Source organism: Gossypium raimondii, chromosome 6, assembly GCF_025698545.1.
Source record: "Gossypium raimondii isolate GPD5lz chromosome 6, ASM2569854v1, whole genome shotgun sequence".
NCBI lineage: Eukaryota > Viridiplantae > Streptophyta > Magnoliopsida > Malvales > Malvaceae > Gossypium > Gossypium raimondii.
Genome location: NC_068570.1, coordinates 51,579,851 through 51,603,020, shown reverse-complemented (window position 1 = coordinate 51,603,020; position 23,170 = coordinate 51,579,851). Strand labels below are relative to the sequence as shown.

The 23,170-nt window shown below is 33.2% G+C and overlaps 2 protein-coding genes across 3 annotated transcripts; one reads left to right on the top strand and one right to left on the bottom strand.

Annotated features, from left to right (window-relative positions):
• Positions 1 to 13,162: 13,162 nt before the first annotated feature.
• LOC105771587 (chaperonin-like RBCX protein 1, chloroplastic) lies at positions 13,163 to 14,705 on the bottom strand. Its single transcript, XM_012593023.2, has 6 exons — positions 14,480 to 14,705; positions 14,144 to 14,235; positions 13,930 to 14,047; positions 13,785 to 13,801; positions 13,629 to 13,691; positions 13,163 to 13,537 (listed from the first exon to the last, which is right to left on the bottom strand). The coding sequence occupies exons 1-6, from the start codon at positions 14,628 to 14,630 to the stop codon at positions 13,454 to 13,456; spliced, it is 525 nt and encodes a 174-aa protein (XP_012448477.1). The 5' UTR covers positions 14,631 to 14,705; the 3' UTR covers positions 13,163 to 13,453.
• Positions 14,706 to 16,164: 1,459 nt separating this feature from the next.
• On the top strand, positions 16,165 to 23,165 carry LOC105772795 (leucine--tRNA ligase, chloroplastic/mitochondrial). Of its 2 annotated transcripts, none has more exons than XM_012594250.2 (21): positions 16,165 to 16,657; positions 16,835 to 16,979; positions 17,077 to 17,133; positions 17,539 to 17,658; positions 17,759 to 17,863; positions 17,984 to 18,207; positions 18,293 to 18,359; positions 18,440 to 18,594; positions 18,741 to 19,005; positions 19,115 to 19,309; positions 19,418 to 19,497; positions 19,824 to 19,886; positions 20,048 to 20,129; positions 20,606 to 20,683; positions 20,754 to 20,855; positions 20,975 to 21,147; positions 21,236 to 21,413; positions 21,692 to 21,769; positions 22,276 to 22,407; positions 22,538 to 22,904; positions 23,008 to 23,165. In XM_012594250.2, the coding sequence occupies exons 1-20, from the start codon at positions 16,272 to 16,274 to the stop codon at positions 22,781 to 22,783; spliced, it is 2,931 nt and encodes a 976-aa protein (XP_012449704.1). In that variant the 5' UTR covers positions 16,165 to 16,271; the 3' UTR covers positions 22,784 to 22,904; positions 23,008 to 23,165. The 2 variants fall into 2 exon arrangements, with proteins under 2 accessions (XP_012449704.1, XP_012449703.1); XM_012594249.2 differs by having other exon boundaries at positions 22,538 to 22,910.
• Positions 23,166 to 23,170: the final 5 nt, after the last annotated feature.

Genomic DNA, 23,170 nt, shown 5'->3' with positions numbered 1-23,170 from the left:
TTAAAACATTAATTAAAAATAAAAATAATTTTATAATAATACAATTGTGTCAATATCTAATTACAAATATTTACTTTTTATATTTAAATATAGTTTATATATTCTAATTAAATTTAATAAATAATTAATATTAATTACTTGGAAATATTTAAAATTAATATTATATATTAAAATATTAACAATAAGTTATAATAAATTATTTTTTATATTTTTGCTAAAATATCATAATATTAACTAATTTGAATATTATTTAAATACATATTTGTTACTTTATCATATCATGTCTAAAATTGACATTTTATTCTTCAAAAGCACTTTTTGACAGCAATATCAAACATTCAAATTTTTCAAAAGCACTTCTTAAAAGCACTTTTTCACAGCACTTCTCAAAAGCACTTTTCAAAAGCAATGAAGAACTGGCCCTAAGACTGTGCCTATGCCAAACATTTCGCGGATTATAGAAATAGAAGATGCATATGTAGATGGCACGTGGAGGCTGGACCTCATTCAAGATGTGTGTTAAATCTTTCTTTGCTTGGGTCACATATTAGCTCTTCGATACCAATGTGGTCTAACTAGAAACCTATTGTGTACCTACAAGTAAAATTCGATTCAAAGATTTAATTTTTTCAAATTTTTAGTTAATTGAATAGAGTTATTCAGTTTTTTCAAATCAATTTGAATAAGATCGAGTCAAGTTAAATTTTACAATTTGAATAACTCAAGTAACATATTAGTATAAATATCCTTTTGATCCTCGTCAATTTCGAAAATGATCAAATTAGTTCCTCTCAACAAAAATTACAAAATAATTTTCAAAATTCAAAAACATTATAAAAAATTCCAAATTTTCATAAAATTCTTAAAAAACTATAAGATTCATAAAATAAAATAAAATAAAAATAATTAAATAGTATAAAAATGGTTAAATTTTATAAATTTAAAATTTTTCCAAAATAATAAATTTTATGACCTAAACAAGTAAATTACTAATTCAAATTTATCATACTAAAGTATCTTGTTTACTTTTAAGAATTTTCAAATATATACAATTTTAAATTTATGTGTTCTAGCTTCAAATTAGTTATATTGTAATAATATTTTAATCTAACATGTTTAAATTTTTAATTTAACTTGAATAATTTCACATGACTCGATTCAAAAAAAATTTAAATTGAGTCAGAATGATAAAATAAGACTTTTCAACTCGACGAACTCAAAAATTTTTTCACTCGATTTGATTCGATTGAATGCTCATCCCTACCGTGAGTGGTTGGCCACTATCAGACTAACACCAAACACATGTTAAGATTGTTGGATCTAGTGCCATGAGAGTCGTATATTCGTTTGTAAAACTTATAATTTTTTTGAACAGATTGGTTAATAAAACAAATTCATTTATTACAGTTAATATACTTTGTATTATTGTCCTCAAATGGTTTTTGCATGCAAAACAAAATAGAAGCAAATGTTGCTCATTGATTGTCTATTGTTTAAACTGATGCTAAGTGATGTTATGTGGTTGGATCGTAGTACGGAAAGACAACTCGTATTAGTAGACAAACCTACACATGTCCTTAGTCCAATCAGAAATGAGCAATTTGATTGAAAGACTAATATGTAGTTTATCAAGTCCAATTGGGGAGATGCCTTATCTTGGGTATTGGAGCGGATGACTCCTAAGAGATATAGACATAGATGTGATTGAATGGACTGATAGTATATCGGATTGGATCCAAGAAGAATAGATCTTGAATCTGTTTATTGATTTATTCATTTGTGATGTTTATAGTGCGACATACCTAAATCCTGAGTGGATGGTAGACTATGTATGTGTGACTCGTACAGTTTGATATAAGTAAAAACTTGAGTTCAAATAGATAAGGAACCGAAAGCTGGTGCGTATAATGTACGACTTCTACAGTATGTAGCGTCATTCACAGCAGTGGAATTCATAGTCCGAGACTTGTAAATGATATCTCTCATAGGCATTACATGGTTGATGAAAAGTAAGCATGGCCATGGGTCGTTTGTCTTTGTGATTGATGACTTGATCACTATTTGATAGTGATTGACTTTTCATGAAGGAATATGTAATGGTTACCATAAGATAAAATAGGATCATATTGGGAGAGCGGATATTATTCCAAAGAGATCAAGGTCATTGGATGAGTACTGAGTAGTTACTTTCGTAACGGTATGTCGTCAGGGATAGCTTAATCACAATACTATAGTGGAATGACTTCGTGACTAAATGAGTTTATAATTAATAGGTGAAAAGCCGGCACTTAATTACAAATCATTTGAGCCCTAATTACATATGTCTAATCGGTCCATCCGCTAGTTCGTTGAAATCAGAAATGAATTGCAAGTTTGAATAGAAATGAACAGAATGAATAGGAAAAGAGAAATGAAAAACATTCAGGAATGATTATGGTTTTTTCTGAAATGAAAATATGGAATCATTTGGAAATTAATATAGATTTCCAAAAATGGAATTAGAAATGGAAATGAAAATGGTCGGAAGAATAAATTTATGTTTTTGAGCTGTTTTGAAATCCGCAAATAAAAATAAATCATTCGATCACAGTGAATAGGTTAGTTATAAAATATTGAATATATTTTCTCAAAATTTTATTAGGGATAAAATAGAGATGAGAAAATTGTTTAATATAAAATATTAAAATTTAATTTAAGAAATAAAAAAAACCGAATCGAATTGAATCACATTATAAAATACTGAGTCAACACTTACAACACCTTTCCCTTACAACACTTAGAACGACATCAATCTGGTTACAACATCACCTTTCCCCCACGGCACATATGCCTACTGTAATTTTATTTTTTCGACATATGTTAGATGACGTAGAGTATTAATTAGAAATATTTATGTAAAAAATATGATATGGGCATTTTTATTGTGTAATACCCGATTTTGGCCCGGGTAAAAAAGGCCCAAATAAATAGTCCAAATTACAAACGGGCCACAAGGCCCAAACCGAAATAAACTAAAATACGGTGACCCAAATACAAATGGCCCAAAACAAATGAAGAAACCCCTAGGGTTTCCAGGAGGCGACAGCGCCGCAAGCTTCAAATCTTTGTCCGATCTTCACCTGCAAACACAAAAATGGAAAAGGAATCAAAGATTGGCAAATCAAAGGAGATTTGATCCTTTATTTCTTTTATTATTATGGCTATAAGAAGCCATTGAACAGATTGTAAAAGGGGGGATCCCCGATTCAGAAATCAATAAAAAAAAACAACACAGGAAGTACAAAAATCAATCAAGAAATCAAAAAGGTTGATATTTCCTCGTTTTATCTATTCTTTTTTTTTATTTACTAAAATAAAATGAAGTAAAGGGTAAAAGACTCACCACGATTTGCTTCTAAAACGCCGTGGGCGATTGAGGTAACCGTCTCCGAGGATAGACGGTCGGAAACCGAAGAGTTTCTCAAGATTTGGGCCCTCTCCATCAATATTTTGGCAATTTTGGGGCTAGATTCGGTTTTAACAGTTTAGAAAGGGTCGGATTTGAAATTTTTCGCTCTCCGGCTACCGCGTACGGCGGCGCCGTCGCCGGTGGCCGGTGGCCGGCGTGGAGGGCCGATAACCGGCCAATGCCCGGACCCTAGCCGGACGAACTAAGGGGAGAGAGTTTTTTTTTTAAGGGTTCTGTTTGGTTTTGAAATGAAATTTTTTGGAAAGATTGGGGCTTATATAGGGCATCAAAACGGCGTCATTTTGGAGAGCCCCCAGACGCCCAAAACGGCGTCGTTTTGGGGAGGCCGACCCGAATCTGACCCGACCCGGCCTTTCCATTTCAATTTAGTCCTTTTGGAACGACGCCGTTTAGAGGAGAAGGGAAAATTTCCCTTCCAGCCCCTCTAAATTATTAGCGTGTTCAATAAGGTCCTCCAATCTTCAATCATTTACGAATTTCCCCCAATTTTTTTATTTTACAGTTCAAATTAGTCCATTTTTATTTTCTTTATTTAATTATTTTTTTATTATTTTTCATATTTAATTATTTTTAAATATATATATATTTTTATACATATTTATATATACATATGCGTATTTTTTAATGTAATTATTTTTTTATATGTAGCCTTTTTTATAAACTATATATATGTATATATTTATCTTTGTATATATATGTATGTATACATATTACTATTTTAACCAATTCTTTTTATATTATATATATATATGAATATATTTTAAATGCAAATATATATATTTTTATATACTTTATAATTTATTTATTTTTCTTTTACTTTCGTAAATGCATCATGTATGTATAAGTTTCACATTAAAATTTATTTGTAAATTATATGTATATTTTAATCTTCATAATTTCCATGTGTGTATTATATGTCTTCTGATTTTTATTTATTTTGTTTGCTTTCCTCATTCGAGGTATAATTGTGTTTACATTTAATGTTTTGCATGTCATGGATTATTATTTTTTATTTCGTTTATTTATTTGTTTATATTATTTTATGCCATTAATGTATTTATTATCGTTGTATTTATTATTATAGCATTTGTATGTATAATATAACGTTACATCATCTTTTACTCAAATTTAAAATTAGAAATTTTCCAAGATTGAGATAATGCTCGTATTAAGGATTTTCAAGGAAATTGAGCCCTAACGTATTGGGTTCCGATTTTCTTCGTTAAATCCAACGATCGAGCATTTCTCTTTAATCAAAAATAATAACTCATTATTGGGAATTCAACACGTTGTGTCCTAACGTATTGGATGTGACGCATTGATTTCTCGAAATGAAGATTTTTTAAAAATGATAAAGGAAATATTCCGAGTTTGGGATTTTAAAGGAATCGTGCCCTAACGTATTGGGTGTGATTTCTTAAATCTTGGATAAGTGGATGTTCTTTTAAAGTAAAGGAAATATTCCGAGTTTGGGATTCTAAAGGGATCGTGCCCTAACGTATTGGGTGTGATTTCTTAAATCTTGGATGAGTGGATGTTCTTTTATTCTGACCTAATTCATTTTGGGGAAAATTAGAATGTTGTGCCCTAACGTATTGGGTGTGGCATTTTTGCTTCTCTGAATTGAAAAGGGTATTAATATGCAACGTTTTAGTTTTTTAAAAGATTATTTTAAAATTTTCGACCTTAAGACATTAATTAATTAACTAGGTACCAATTTTTGGGCGTAATGGGGGTGCTAATCCTTCCTCATATGTAACCGACTTTCGGACCCGTTTTTTTAAAAAAGAATTCGTAGACCAAAGCCGTTTTAGGTGATCCAATCACACCTTACTAAAAGATTGGTGGCGACTCCCAATTTTCCTTTTTTAAGTCGACAACCTAAAAATTTTGTTGTTTTCAAAAAAAACGGTTTCGACATATTGGATATCTAAAAAGTTAGCATCTTAGGATATCTATTATAATTTAAAATTTTATATTAAGTTGGGTAGAAATATGGTTAGCTTAGTAGTATTTATTGAGCTGTATAATATGGGTACAAGTGTCTTAATGATAGTGGGAAACTGTTTATTTCTCGACATGTGACCTTTGATGAGTCTTGTTTCCCTTTTAAGCACTCTGACAGCTCGACTAGTAGTATGGGTCTTCATGGTCTTGGTTTTCAGTTTTTGCATCAGCAGTCGTCTGTTCCAGTAGTGGTACCTGTGGATCAATCTGCTAATTTGAGGTGTTCTACTTCGACCGGACCTGGTGCTGCTCCTGGCATGCAGTCTGAAGCTCCTGGCTTGGTTGTTTCCAATACTGTCCACAGCAATAGTCAGTCTCTATCGTCTTCAACAGTTCCTCCTAATGATGAAGCTAGCTCTCGTTCTCTAGTTAGTGCTCCAACTGTTGAAAGAATATGTGCTCCTTCTGTCAATGTGCATTCGATGCAAACTAGGGCCAAAAGTGGTACTTTTAAACCTCGAGTTTTTTCAGCTGAATTTCATGTTACCTAACCCTTTACAATTGATGAAGCCTTCTCTTCTAGGGAGTGGACTCAAGCAGCGCAGCAGGAGTATGATGCGTTAATAAAGAACAATACCTGGGACTTGGTTCCTTTACCTGACAACAGGAGAGCGGTAGGGTGCAAGTGGATATTCAAGCTGAAGCGACATTCGGATGGCTCGATTGTTCGATATAAGGGTCGCCTGGTGGTAAAAGGATACCTTCAGGAAGCTGGAATTGATTTCCATGACACCTTCAGTCCAGTTGTGAAGCCAGCAACTATTCGTGTGGTTCTCGCCTTGGCAGTAAAATTTGGCTGGCAGTTAAGGCAGATTGATATAAATAATGCATTCCTTAATGGAGATCTAACTGAAGAGATCTACATAGTTCAGCCTCCTGGTTTTGAGCAACAGTATAGGAGCCAAAAGCTGGTGTGTAGGTTGAAAAAGGCCTTGTATGGTCTTAAGCAGACACCTCGAGCCTGGTTTTCCAAGTTGAAAGATTTTTTAATCTCTTCTCAATTTGTGTTGGCGAAATCCGATAAGTCATTGTTTGTCAAGAAAACTGAGGGAGTGTTGCTGTATGTTTTTGTCTACGTTGATGACATAATTGTCACAGAGAGTCACCAACGTAGTATTGATGATTTTGTTCTTGCTCTTGATGATAAGTTCTCTTTGAAAGATTTAGGAGCTCTTAACTATTTTCTAGGCATTGAAGTGCTCCCTACTTCTTCAAATGGGTTGTTCTTCAGTCAACGGAAATACATTCTAGATCTGTCGAAGAAAGCTAAAATGGACTGTGCGAAGGGATCTCCTACGCCCATGACTACTTCAACACGATTGTCTTAACATGAAGAGAGTGCCATTGATAATGAATTTGATTATAGGAGCATTGGAGGTGCTTTTCAGTATGTCTCCATAACTCGGCCTGACATCACATATGTTGTGAACAGAGTGTGCCAGTTCATGCATCGGCCACTTGATCAGCACTTTAAAGCAGTCAAGAGGATTCTTCGATATCTTCAAAATACTGTGGAGTATGGCCTACATTTTACGACTTCTGCCAATTTAGATCTTGTGGGGTTTTCTGATTCAAACTGGGCAACTGATATAGATGATAGGAGGTCTACCTTAGGTTTCTGTGTATTTTTGGTGGCAATCCGGTCGCCTGGGGTTAAAGAAACAACAGGTGATCTCCCGATCAACTGCTGAGGCTGAGTATAGGGGTCTTGCTCATGCAGTGACAGAAGTTGTGTGGCTAGAATCTCTCTTATCTGAGTTGCATGTTGTTCCAGTCAAGAAAGCTGTTGTGTGGTGTGACAGCTCTGGGGCGATTGCTGTCTCTGCCAATCCAGTGCTGCACTCAAAGTTCAAGCACGTAGAATTAGATTTGTTCTTCGTGAGGGAAAAGGTGGCTGCTGGTAATTTGAGTGTGGGGCATGTTCCAGCACAAGATCAGATAGCAGACATCTTCACAAAACCCCTGTATGCTCCCATGTTTACAAGGTTTAGGTCCAGACTCAAAGTTGTTTCTAAACACGAACCAGCAGCGGAAGTCAAGTAGTTAGAGGCATATTGAGCTGTATAATAATAGTTAAAGTAGTTAACTGTTGTGATTAGTTGTTAGCAGGTTGTTGGCAACAGTTAGCAGTTACACGTGTTGGTTAGTCTTGACTTGTAAAACTCCTTAAATACTGGAAGCTGATAGTTCAGCAAATGATCTTTTTGTGAATAATAATTCGTTCATTCTTTCATGTGTGTTAGTTTCTATTAGTGTTAAACTGTGAACAAAAAATAGAATGAATTTCCATTTCTGTTATGCTTATTCCCTTTTGCTTTTGCATGCTGCCCTCATCATCTTTGTCTTTCACTTTCCTTCACCATATAACCTACCCAACAACAATCCAATTTTATGCCTCTCTTTTTCACCGCATATTCGATGTTGGGCGTCGCAGTCTCGAGTAGTTCGGCATTTACTATGTTAAAAAGGTTTTAATTGATTTTTTATTTTTATTTTTGGATAGAGTTTTACTTTATTTATTTAAATTAAATTATTATTTTGGGAGTGATAAAAATTTTTATATATATTTTTTGTTTATGGAGCCAAGTTCCTTCATCCTTGCATTAGGGGCACTAACCCATTAACTGTGCCATGAAAATATAAGCTGCTCTTTTTTTTTTTTTGCCATCTCTAGATTTTTAAACTTACGTCATTATATATATATGAATGCACTCTTATTAAAATTGATATCGATTAATCTAGTGGTACCACTTTTGATAAGAGTATATTTTTTTTATGATATAAGTGACGAAACTTTATAAGATTTAAAACCATAATTCTAAATTATATTTTCATGACACGAGTATTAAATTAAATTGCGACATAATTAAAAAAACACGCTAAAATTAATATTATGAAAATATGGAGGAAAATGAACCGCCACCCCCACATGGTTGCCATCCCCTGAGAGACCTAATAGTTTAGTGTCAGCAAAAATAAAGGATGGTTAATAGGCTGGCAGGAAGGAGGGACCTCCTCTCCACATAATTGCCTGCACTTGTTTGCTAATTAGAAGCCGACTCTGATCCATAGATTTACTACATTTTCTGGTTTTAAAATTCTGATTAAAAAAAAACTAAATTTGGGACAGCGTGAGTTGTTTATATTAGTTTATTATATCTTGAAAAATGCTTTCCTAACCCTTGTATTTTCGGTTCATTAACCAATTATCTATAAAAATACATACTTTTAATTCAGATTATATTTTAATCACTTATGTTTGAAATGTTATATTTTAGTCACTTACATTCTCATTTTGTTACGATGTGATCATTCTACCATTAAACTTTGTTACCTCCCTAACTGCAGTCCTATGTGGTAGTCCAGATAGGTTTTAAATGCCAACTTGGATGTCCCATGTGGCAGTCTAAATTAAATTTATTTAATTAAAAACTTATTTTTTTCCTTCTGGACATCTAAGTTGGCATTTAAAATCCATTTAGACAGCCACATAGGATTGTCTTTAGGGAGGTAATGGATTTTAACGGTAGAGTGACCACTTCGTAACAAAACGATAATGTAGGTGACTAAAACGTAACATTTCAAACATAAATAACTAAAATGCAATCTGAAATAAATAAAAATGACTATTTTTATAGTTTACCCTTTTACTAATTGTTTGATAGAAGGTTTTTTTAGTTTAAAATACAATTAAGTGAACAACAAGATTGACATTACCAAACAAGCATAAGAAGCTCAACTAGGAATCTTAATTTAGTTGGAAATGGAATTTATAAAGAAGCTGGAATTCTTGCTGTCTAATTTTAGAATATATAAGGCATAAAGTGAACCAACAAAATCACAAATTCCCTCAATTATTCCAGACGTGAATGGAATTAGCCAGGGACTTATTCAATTAAAATTTTTGGGCTATTTTCGATGAATTGAGGGTGTTAGAGTTGGATTGTATTTTGCTTTCTCTACTAAAAAATAGGCAAACTAGTATATGCACATTAGATTAACGAGCAAATTTGTCATTTCTATTAAAAATTCATTTATTTGTACTGTTAAAAATTAGTGTGATTGATGAAATAACCGGATAGTGCCACGTGTACCTCATGCTGATGTATAAGGACCAATTTTTAACGGTAGGAATGGATGGAGTTTTTAACAAAATGACCGGTTTAGTCTTTGATCTAACATACATGAACTAACTTATTCATTTTTTTAATAAAAGGAGTAAAATGCATTTTGACTCCTAATACGTACACTGACCTCTATGAGACTTTTACCGATAGATTGAGAATTTAATATGTGTACCATGAAATTAACTATACTGCAGATTTTATGAACCAATTCGAATTCTTTCATCTTTGGCATGGGGATAGAAAAAGGAGAGGAGAAAGAATTATAATGTTAAGAAATGGAGGAATCAAAGAATCCAACATGATTGACGAATATTTGCACTTTGTGTGGTTTGTCTTTTTCTTGAATTATAAGTAAGATTTATGGGATTACAAGTAAGACCACATGAGGGCAATACTATTATGAGGTAGACAAAGGCTGGCTATTGGATTATAATATAAGGTTGATCAAAAGTAGGTCGGAACTGATTAGGTTTATTGTGGAAGAAAGATTTAGGGTTGTCTGAATATTAATTTTTTTGAATGGAAAAAGCTATATGTTCAACAATCTCCAGCTTTACCAGAAGAAAAATCTAAGCATTGTTATTACAGATATTTTATATATTCTTTCCCATAATCATGCTTGATTATATTAAATCGAGCGTGGGAAGGAGATTTTCAAAAAAAAAAAAAAAACTGAGCTAAGATATGCATCCAATACCTACTTTAGGGATATGCAATTTTATTTATCATCATATTTAAAAATTATTTTTTATTTTATTTAGAGAAATTTATATATTGTTTGAAACATTAAGAACAAATTTAATATTTTTGTATTCAGACTTCTCATCCTTGGATGAAGCTAAACTTAGTTATAACAATTAAGTTATATAAGATGTTTGAGTAAGTAACGATGGTGGTTCACATCGTGTGTGGTGTGGACTAGATTTGTCCATGGGTCGGGTCGGATTTGATTTTAACAAAATTTTAGGCCCATTTGATAAGCTTGGGCCAATGGGCCTAAAATTTTATCCAACCCTAGCCCGAATAAAAATGCTAAAACCCAGGCTTAACCCGGTCGTATTAATTTTTATATTAATTTTTAAAAAAAATATAATACATGAAAAATACTAAAAACATTAAAATAAATGTTTCCCAATAAATTGAAAATAAATTTTAAAAAAATCTTTATACTTAAATAACAGTAATATAGGTGTAACTTAACAAACAAATACATCTAAAATAGTAGCAAAATTAACAATAAAATAAGAGTTATACAATATCCAAACAAAAACAACAAAATAATAACAACATAATAGTGAAATAGCAACAAAATTGTGAGAAAACAACTTTTTTTCTTTTGCAAATTTGGGTTGAGCCTGGGCCAAAAAACCTTACCCGAGACTTAGCCTGTTTAGAAAACAGACTTTAGTTTTTCATCCAATCCTTCACACTTTTCGGATGGGCCTTCAGCTTGGCCCTATCCGTGGACAAGTCTAGTGTGGAGAGCCATTTTCATATATAATGATAATCAACAATTTCATTTCACTTTTGTCATTACCAAATTGATCATAGTGAAATTATGCCCGTATTAATCAATTATGAATCAAGAACGAATATACGAATTAATCTTGTAACACTATAAATAATTGTGCACAAGCCTCAAATAGGCAAAACTGCACCAATGCGTATAAAAACATTTCTTCCCCTAATACTCCAGTAATACATACAAGTGTCAAATATCAAGTGCTAATAGAATTCACACAAGTGTTAATCTTTATCCATCACAATAAACAAATTCTATGACATGTCAACTATACTCAAATTTTCAATATTGTTTAATAGGACATTTATTATTATAACATATCGTAGAAACATCAAATACTATCAATTGCTATCATATATCATCAAGTTTCAATCATTTAACCATTGCATCAATATCAATTCAAAATAATATCATGAATTTTCAAAATAAATAAACTTTATGACATGACGACTATATTCTAAATTATTTCCAACATTAGTTAATAAAACATTTATTATTATAACATATTTTAGAAATATCAAACACTATCAATTGCTATCATATATCATCACATTTCAATCAGTTAATCATTAGATCAATATTGATACAAAAACAACATCATGCATTTTCATAAATTGCTAACATGCACTAAGCATAAATTTGCATAGCATCAATCATGCATTAAAACACATGTAATCAACATCATCTCATTATCAATGATGTTTAAATTAGATTACTTAATCTATTATAATAAACGTTGATAATGGCGGTAAAATGATTGCAAAGCAATAAGAAAAGAAAAGAAAAAAAACACATAAATTTTACATGAAAATTCTTTCAGGGAAAAATCACGGGCAGAGGAAAATAAATTCATTGATATTGAAAACCGAATTATACAAGAGGAGTGTTGACTACATCTATTCAAAGGTTGAAAAACCCTGTTCTAATCAAAGTTAAATAGAAGAATAATAGTTCTATACGAATTCAACTTATGCTGTATAGTCCGTACATCTCCGGTCGCAACCCTAGTAAAATTTTGTACTTAATGGGTCGCCCTCACAGATCCCCTTATTTTGTCACTGTATTTATTTCTTCAACAAGTGACGGGATTCAAATTACACAATCTCTAACATAATCGAATCTATATTATAAAATGGAGTTAAACTAGCACAAATCAAACCATCAATCTTTGATGATTCAATCATTTTCTTTACTTGCTAAAGAAATAAGGATTTGATAAAAGAAATCAAAAGAAAACTTTATTGGTTTGTTTTTCTTTTTAAAATTCCAACATGAGCAATCTGAAATCTTAAAGAGAAAACCAAATGTTTGATGGGAAGATCAAATTTTAAGTAGAAAACCAATCGTGTAAATGCTTTGAAAAAACCCGTACCCTCCAAACCAAATTTTAAAATGGACCATTTACTATTAAGGGTTATGAAAAATTACAAATTAAAGATATCTCCTAATTACTAAAATTTTATTTTCTAATTTTCTCACATTAACCCTAATTTGCTACTCTTATTATCTAATTCTCAATTCTCAATTTTAACTAATCAACCTCTCTAACTAATGAACCAGTGACCACTATTGTGTTCATTTTAAAAACTTTTAATTTTAAGAAATTTGACCCAAGACATGTAAAGTGAAGGCATATGATTGATTTCTCCTCCCTTTTCTTAGAAAGATAAGGAATTAGAAGATATCTCTTGTATCATGATTGTCTCTTTAGTAAAATACAAGTTAAGATATGATTTGGATGTATCCTCTTTTTCGAGCTTGATAAACATTAATGAGATTGAATTTAATATGATGACCGACAATGCTTTCTCTGTGACGATGGATGTTCAGTAAAGTCTTTCATGAATTTTTACTTTGTCTTGCACGTATCCCATCTTCCTACTACAATCTAGTTTCTAAACTTTACTGGACGTAAATAACTAAGCTTCGATTAAATAATTTGCTAGTGAAATATAGGGTTTTTAAGCGACTTTTAGAAATTTTTTTTTCCCAATTTCGCCATAGCAATTGTATTGACGACGACAACAAGTCACGAAATGGATAAAGCACAAGCAGCAGGAAGGTTTTCCGGGGATTGATCAAAGAAATTAACCCCGCATCATGAAACTGTTCTAATTAACTTCTGAGTAATGCTTCTATCTATCTATATATGTACTATTATTTATATTTTCTATATGTTCTATACATATTTCTACACAATGAGGCTATACAGCACATACAGCACGGGTAGACCTGTAATGACTATCTCTCTCTCTCTCTCTCTATATGATGTATTGGATTATTACTAGTCGGAACAGCTGAAAGAGGCATCGGAAAGCTGGAGTCGGTTCACTTGCCGGTTTCTTTTTCAGTTACATGACTGGTTTCTTGAACATATTCCCTCATTAGTTTTGTGTTGGATTCATCCACCATCTGCATCCCAAAAACAAGAATCATTTCTACATATAAAATACTCAAGGATTAACCAAAGGTGAAACTAAAAAAAAAAAAGAGATTTCCTGACCTTGAAAACTAAACGCTTCAAGTTGTCCCACTCGAAATCACGTTTGCAATATGCAGATCTAACCTGTAAAAACATAAACCAGGCTTTTGCCTATTAGATTTTAGCATTAAAATGTTTATAAAAAGATGGAGAAAATAATATCCCATTTTTTCTGACCTCTAAGATGCGGAGGGCTGTCATGTAGATGTGGTGCCAAACGGAAATTCCAATGAAATTCATAAGAAAAATTGATATACAATAATCAATGTTCATCACCAAAATTATGTATGGAATGGAGTGAATAATAAAGGTATTAATATACCTAGAGTTTTATGCCTTGAAGATTCCCTCATCAAGCTGGCACAGAACTTGTCCCCATCATTCAACGAGTGGGTATTCAGGAACTCCATCAAATCCTTGTAAGCTTCAGGGTTATAGCTCTGTTCTCACAAACCTTCTAAATTAATATATACATATACATGCATGATTTACGTTGAGTAACCCTAATACAAGAGCAATATGATGGCGAAGAGGACCTGAAGTTGAGCACTGACTATCTTAACTGTTATGTAATTGAAGAAACCGTGGAGGTTTTTGGCTGCCTTGGCCTCTGGTGATGCCCCATTACCTGCAGAAACAAGAAAACAAAGAACAACTCTCATCTTCATTGAGTTGAAAAGGAAAAACTCATGCAACCATGCATGATAAGACCGAGGCATTGCTGGAGATTTATTGATAAGAAAATAAAGTTTTTTCTTTTTTTTTTTCTTCGTTTAAAGATCCGACTGACTCGTGTTCAAATTTAATTAAGGTTTAATATAATTATTGGATACCATAAGTGTCTTAGAAAAAAGAGCGAAGGAAATGCTTACCAGGGACATACATCTTATGGCAGTTTAATGGAGTAGCATGGGAGGTTCTTTGGTTCAATGGGGAAGAAGGTGGAAAACCCACATTACTTTTGAATGGTTTAGAAGGGAGAAAGGAGGGTTGAGTTAGGGGAAGAAGCGCAAGGCTCGCCATTGATGATTGATAGATAGAGATTAGAAAGCTTGAATATTTTGGATAAGCTCTTTGTTTTATAACAACTTGGAATCTGAACTCAAATATGAAATATCTCTGCTTCACCTCATAAATATCTGCCTACCTACACGTGGAAAGTACATTTTCAAGTAGAAAGTAGAGTTTGGCCACTAGTTTGTTATCCAATCAAATAAAAAGATTGTATTATACGTAAATTGTTTTTAAATTAAGTTATACTTATAGCGTTTAAATTTAGGGTTTAATATTATTAATTAGTTTAAATAGTTTATCTTTTAATTAAGATGTTGAGTTCGAGTTTTTCATAAAAATAATCATTTTAATATATATTGTGTTGGAAATGTGTTTTAAGAGAAATTCATGTAATCATTTTAATCAAATATATTAATTATTTAGATTAATTAATATTACCGTATAAGAAGAAGACCGAATTACGTCAAATTAAAATATAAAGACTAAAGCTCAAATGTGAGCATAATAAAGAGATCAAAACTGCAATTTTATCATATCTTATAATGACTAAAAGAATAAAAATATCCATAATATTAATTAGTTCAAATAATTAGCACACTTAATAATCATGCCAAAATAATTTAATAATATATTATAATAATTAAATAATTAATTTAAGGACCAAAATGAAATTTAACAATTTCTCAATGGTGTAAAAAATGATGGACTGATGATCTTAGAGCTTTCCTTTTATAAATTATAATTTTATTAAAATTTTAAATATAAAGAAGTTAAGATACTTTTACTATAATATATTTAATTTTTATATAATATAAATGGTATATAAAAGTAAAAATTAAATTATAAATTTAAATATTTTTAATGGATTCAAATTTTAACTATTGAAGCTTTAGCTCGAATCATTTAAAGTCTAAATTTTACTTCACTCCATTTTAAACCCTTTCAAATGTCAATTGAACATTCAAATTTAGATGAAAAACTCAATCCGTAAATAAAATTAACTTTCCAAATATATAAGGATAAATATCAAAATATATATGAACTTTGTTTTAATATGCAATATGATGCATGAATTTTGATTTGGTACAATTATATACATGAAACTTGAATTATAGTTTATATGTATACATGAAAATTTGATTTTGATTCAATTGTACACATACATTTAATTTCATATTTGTCTAATATATTTGTTTGTGTATGAAATATATCAACGTAAAATGGTGCTAATTTGATAATGTTGTCAATGATTTGTGAAAATTGAATCAAATAAAATTTTATGTATAAAATTATACAAAATCAAAGTTTACGTATGATATTACACTTTGAATCAAAATTCATGTATAGTTTTCATATTTTTTTCCTAAGTGTTATATTGAGATATTCCCTTTTTATATATTCTATATGGTTCTAATTTCGCACGAGTTCGAACTGTGATACCTCTACTCCATATCCAATATTGTATAAGAAAAAACCAGTTGGGCCCAGAAATTTCTTAGAAAGGCAAATATTAGGGCCCAAGTTAGAAACAACCAATCAGTTAGTTTATCCCCAACATTATCCCCATTCTGTTTCCTCAGCAACCTCTTCTCACTCTTTCATAGCTACGTCTTTCTTCCCGTCTTTGAGCCTTAATTTCATGACCAGAAAATGAATTTAACCCATACTAAACTCCAACCATTTCCTCACTCTCCTCCTCTCACTCATCCTACGTTTCTCTTTTCAAGCAGAAGTCTTCTTCCATTCCCAAGAAATTTGAAACCTGCCCACGTTCGTCCTTCGTTTCTGTATAAAAAGCATACTCTTTTACGTTATGGTTGTTTCGGAGTTAGCAGGAGTAGAACCAGGAGCTCCATAAGTGAAGTTGAAGAGGAGCAAAAACAGAAGCCAGTGCTTGTGAAAAGGGCATATCCGTTTGATGAAATTGAGCCCAAATGGCAGCGTTATTGGGAACAAAATCGAACCTTTCGTACACCTAATGATGTTGATACTTCTAAACCTAAATTTTATGTCCTTGACATGTTCCCTTATCCCAGGTCCATTTCTCTATTTTTAATGGTTGTATTTTCATTGCTTGGAGTTCCGCTGATAAATATGTAGGAACTGGATAGTTCAGGGAGTTGCATTCCCCTTGAGGCCTGAGGGGTCTTTTTTTTCTTCTTCTTCTTTTTAGTGAGTTGTTTTGAATGAAGGTTTGTGTTAAATGTTTGCAGTGGAGCTGGATTGCATGTTGGGCACCCACTGGGATATACGGCCACAGACATTCTTGCTAGGTTCAAACGAATGCAAGGTTACAATGTGTTGCATCCAATGGGATGGGATGCTTTTGGATTGCCTGCTGAGCAATATGCAATTGAGGTTTGTGTTGAAATCGTTGATTAGGTAATTCTCATTATTGTGCAATGCCATGATTCTGTTTTTAATTTATTAATTGCTTTCATAATGTGGTTGGCAGACTGGAACTCACCCAAAGCTCACAACATTGAGGAACATTAATCGCTTCCGCTCCCAGGTTATTACTCTTTGTTATGCTTGGAGATCAAATTTATGTGAAATGTATATGATGAATTGTTGATGGTAGAGATTTTAGAAGTTACATCTTACTGTCTTGCATATTTCTTATGTTTATTACCAATCAATTATATATAGAGACAGTATTTGATTCTGTGTTTATTTAGAGAAAAAGAATGAAAATATATGGTCAACGTCCTCCACTTTCAAAGAGGCAAAGAGTTGTAAATGTAACCCATTTAGTTGGTCATTATGAGAAAGCTTCTTTCTCAGAAGCTTTTATTGTTTTCTTTATGTATAGCTTCTTAAGTCTGCCAATTTCTGGTCATCTTGGCAGTTGGTTTGATAGCTCTGCTCATCTTTGTGATTAGCTTGAATAGCCTCTTACCCGATCATTTACTTGCAGCTTAAATCATTGGGTTTCTCATATGACTGGGACCGTGAAATATCCACCATAGAACCTGAGTACTATAAATGGACCCAGTGGATCTTTCTTCAATTGTTAAAGAGAGGATTGGCCTACCAGGTCTGGCTTATGACTAGTTTCGAGTTCATTATTCCTATTATTATTTTAGTACATTCCCAATCAATACTCAATCTGATGGTTGATCTAAATCTAAGCTCAGGCTGAAGTACCGGTTAATTGGTGTCCAGCTCTTGGTACTGTTCTTGCAAATGAGGAGGTCGTGGATGGTGTCAGTGAGCGTGGGGGTCATCCTGTTATCAGAAAGGTATGTTAGTTTCATTGTTTCTGCTCTGTGTCTCTAGTTTTCTAAGTTTAGAGACTTCTCTTATTCCCAGTTTTTGTGAATGTTTAATATTTTACAGTGTCATTGTTTATTACCAAGCAGCCAATGCGGCAATGGATGCTGAAGATTACTGCTTATGCCGATCGTCTTCTTGAAGATTTAGATGAACTTGACTGGCCTGAAAGTATCAAAGAAATGCAAAGGAACTGGATTGGGAGGTCAGAGGGTGCTGAAGTTGAATTTTGTGTTCTTGACAGTGATGGAATGGAAACAGACATGAAAATTACAGTCTATACTACCAGGCCTGATACCATATTTGGTGCAACGTATTTCCTTGTCCCCTGTTCTTAGGTGTCTTTATTTCAATATAATAGTTGAAGAATTTTATCCTCACCGGTTATTTGTATGCAGGTATTTAGTCGTGGCACCGGAGTATACCCTTTTGTCATCAATAGTATCTACAGAGCAGAGGGAAAGTGTATGTTACTGTTTCCTTTCTAACCTACCATTTTTTTTAGTAATATCAGTAACTTGAGGACAATGAATCTTACAATTCAGGTGGAGGGATATCAAGACATTGCCTCTAGAAAGAGTGATCTTGAAAGGACTGAACTTCAGAAGGAGAAAACAGGAGTCTTTAGTGGTTGCTATGCCAAAAATCCGACAAGTGGGGAACCAATTCCAATATGGGTTGCAGATTATGTGTTGGGGAGGTGTGTTTGACTTGATTCTCCATTTGTATTTGTTATGAATTGGTGACGCATTTATGCTGCCCATTTGTCTGTTTTCTCTAGAATAAAATCTGATATGGACAATTTTTACCAATTCACAAGAAAAAAACAAAATTTTATTTGTGCAGTTACGGAACTGGAGCAATTATGGCTGTCCCTGCACATGATGCTCGTGACCATGAGTTTGCCTCAAAGTTTAATATTCCAATCAAATGGGTTGTGACACCCAATAATGGAAGTTGTGTTGAATCTGGGAAGGCTTATTCAGGAGAAGGCATCATTGTTAATTCTTCAAATTTGAAGGTGGGCCTTGACATCAATGGCTTGTCAAGCAAAGAAGCAGCTTACAAAGTTATTGAGTGGGCAGAGAAAGTTGGGAAGGGGAAGAAAAAGGTTACTTTTCTTGGTTACCTGAAACATTTTGTCAGTGAAAGGGATGGATATGACCATAATCATGTATATTTCTGTCATTGTTCGCTTAAGCAGTTGTTTTATCTATTAGGTGAACTACAAGTTGAGGGACTGGCTTTTTGCTCGGCAACGATATTGGGGGGAACCTATCCCAGTCATCTTCTTAGAAGATAGTGGTGAGAGCCTTCCAGTTCTTGAATCTGAACTGCCCCTTACCCTTCCTGAATTGGATGATTTTACTCCAAGTGGAACAGGGGAACCACCACTGTCCAAAGCTGTGTCTTGGGTACAATCTTAGCCCTTGCTTCTTTTATTATTTCATTCACCTATCCTCGTACTTATGCAAATGATATGGTTAATCATGCATTAATTTTGATCCCTTAATCTATCTCAGATCAAAACCATAGATCCTTCATCTGGGAAACCTGCCACGAGAGAAACAAACACGATGCCACAATGGGCTGGCTCTTGCTGGTAAAGCACCTTTAATTACCTTCCGTAGTTTAATTCTATCATTAAACATCTCTTCAGTAGTTGCTTCTTCTACCCTTTTTTCTTTCTTCTTAGAAATGCCTTGGATGCTTCATAAGGAAGATGTAAGATAATGAAATAGGGATATCTTCTTGAAAGATAAAGGTCATCTAAAAAATTGTGGAATATGAAACTGAAAGTTGGGAATCTCTATTGATATATAAGAGAATGCTTGCAGATTCATGTTGGCTTGATGGAGAAATCAGTGTAGTCTTTTATTGATATTTTGGTAGAATGTTGTTGTCTCATACTTTTCCATCTTTGTTCAGGTACTATTTGAGATTTATGGACCCCAAAAACTCCAATGAATTAGTTGATAAGGCAAAAGAAAAGTAAGGGCATCTTTTCATCATTTGACATGAATTCTCTAAGTTTTCTCTCTATGACAAAATTTATTTTTGTCGTCAGGATTTCATGAAGGACCTAAGAAAGCTTTTCTGTGCATTTTATTGCCTTGTTTCTTTGCTTTCCTTAATTATATCTCTACATCTAGGTATTGGAGCCCAGTTGATGTCTATGTTGGTGGTGCTGAGCATGCTGTTCTCCATTTACTTTATTCAAGGTTCTGGCACAAGGTAAGTCTGGATTTTATCGTTTATGAAAATATGCACGTATGGTTTCCAAAGTGATAGAAAAGGGCCACTTCACATGTAGAACTGTTTATAGAACATGATTGAACATTCTTTTTATTTTATTTTCTATTGAATGATGCTATCTTGGATGAAAAACAAGTCTGCCTTCTTAAATATTTTACACAGGATTGCTACTAAAGTATTTATGTTTTGGGCTAATATAGGACCAAATTTAACATATTTAGAGCCTCAACATAAAAGATCAGTTGTCTTTCTGCTACTATTCTCATATTCAACCAGGGTAATGCTGTTCTTATGACTGGAAGGTTCTGTAGAGATACAGAGGGACATGCAGTCCTAACTTGATTGTGTGCTGCCTAAGAGCGAGAACAAACTGTTTGGTTTTCTTTTTGGAAATCAAAACTGTCTAATTTTTTTTCTACACATTGCTGATACGGCTTTCTGATTCTATATTTCAGGTTCTATATGACATTGGTGTTGTATCAACCAAAGAGCCTTTCAAATGTGTCATAAACCAGGGGATTATTCTTGGGGAAGTAAGCAAACTTTCTTGTACATAGTAAAGTGATAATACAATCGAAGCTTTTCTTATGCTTGGAGTGGCAGGTTCAATATACGGCTTGCAAAGACACAGATGGAAACTATATATCTGCAGACTCTGCTGATGACTTAGGTGAATACCTTCAAGAAATCATTCCAGAGGAAAGAGTAAGTTTTTCAACATGTTTTGATATGGTTCCGTTTCCTTTGTTGTTCACTTGCTGTACTGAATATGAGCCTATAAATTCTGGCAGTCATCTTGTTATATTCTGTGGTTCCCTTTGTAGGTTGTGAAGTCTGGGGAGTTTTTTGTGTTGAAAGACAACCCAAACATTCGTTTGATTGCACGTGCTCATAAAATGAGTAAAAGTAGGGGAAATGTTGTCAATCCTGATGATGTCGTTTCTGAATATGGTGCAGATTCTCTTCGATTATATGAAATGTTCATGGGACCATTTCGGTAATATTTGTTTGGATTTATTTTAGTATTTTGTCATCATTTATAATGAGGGAACCCAACAAAGATGCTTATTGCATTTTGCTTGTAGAGACTCAAAAACATGGAATACTAGTGGCATTGAAGGGGTCCATCGATTTTTGGGACGAACTTGGAGGCTGATCGTTGGCTCACCCTTACATCATGGTGCATTCAGGGATGGAACATTGGTTACTGATGAGGAACCTACTACGGAACAGCTTCGCGCTCTCCATAAATGCATAGCTAAGGTCATGTTCTACACTCTTTTGACGGCAATGTTGCATTATCTGCAAAGAAGTATACACTTCCTACAGGATTATAGTCTTTATAGATGGTTTATAATGACCAATTTATTATGCCTTTATGTTAAATAACCCAGGAATTTCTCCTGATCAGGTAATATTTTATCAGTGTGATCCAGAAGGAATTTCATCAATTTAGCCATTTATGAGTGCACAACTAACAAGAATATTGAAACCTAAGATCCTTGGTAGCTTTCTGAGAGAAGATTAAATTTTTTAATCAGGTGACAGAGGAAATCGAAGGGACAAGGTTCAACACTGGAATTTCTGCAATGATGGAGTTCATTAATGCAGCATATAAGGTTTTATTCATTGAGCAAATGAAGCTCGACCTTTTTTTTGGTCTTTTTCTCTTTTGCTATATACAGGCAGATCTTTATACTGATTTTGGTATACATAGAATAAATAACATGAATACTTTCCTCTTCTTGATGTTTTTTATATGTATTTTTTTAAGGAATAGTACTTCCTTGGCTTTGAATTACCTTGTGATGTTGTGGGGGTAGTTGGTGTTAAAAGTACTGTGTGCATATCAGGTCTGAAGCAAAGTTGAATATGCTTGTGATCTACCTACATAAGTTGTTTATCTGCTAATCTGCAAAGGCCCACACTTATGCACCATCCTTGGGAAGATTTTATTTTGGGGCAATTGCCTTCAGTCATTTTAACATTTTTTTAGTTAGGTCCTGTTAAATCACTTTTCGTGTGATGTCTACGAGAATGCCACCTCCATATTCTTCAGTTTTCTGTTTGATGCATGTGTTTGTGTATTTGTGATCTGATTTCTTCTTTCAATTCATGCCATCAGTGGGATAAGCAGCCAAAAGCAATTATTGAAGCATTTGTCTTGTTGCTTTCACCTTATGCACCTCACATGGCTGAGGAGCTTTGGTCTCGCCTTGGTCATCCAGATTCAATAGCATACAAGGCCTTCCCTAAGGTATAATTTCTGTTCAAATTTATATTTACATAATTTTACTACTCGTATTTGTAGAATCTCCTGCTACAGGACAGGGGGGAAGGGGTTTGGCGATGTGATTACCTCAATCTTATTCATACTCCGATGACAGGCTGATCCTGCATACTTGAAGGAATCAACCGTCGTACTACCTGTCCAGATAAATGGCAAGACTAGAGGTACAATTCAGGTCGAAAAAGGATGTTCAGAGGAGGATGCATTTACATTAGCTTCACAAGACGAGAAACTCTCAAAATATCTCAATGGGAAACCGATCAAAAAGAGAATCTTTGTTCCTGGAAAGATCTTAAACGTTATATTGGATCGTCAAAACGTCAAGGCAGGAAGCATCCAATAATTTTCGTGCACCGGCATTTATATATGTGCCCCACATTTTTAAATGCAGAGATCCCAAACAGTTTTGAGTACAGCATCCTTGCATCCACGTTGCAAATGCAAACTAGTGCATATATTAAAGAGTACAGGTTCTAACATTTCAAGTTTTAAATCATACAAACATATTTGACAAGCTTTGAACATTAAAACAGCTGTTTTTTTTTTTCCTTTTTTTTCTTTTTACAGGAACAAGACAGCTCCCTACAGGATTGGTCTTTGGATCTTTGGCTTTAGGGTTTAGGCATCCGTTAAATTGGAATTACATGTTTATATATAGATAGATGATACTTGTTGTAACATTTTAAAGCCAATATATAAATCTCTCATGATCTTGGTGTGCAAAATTGCA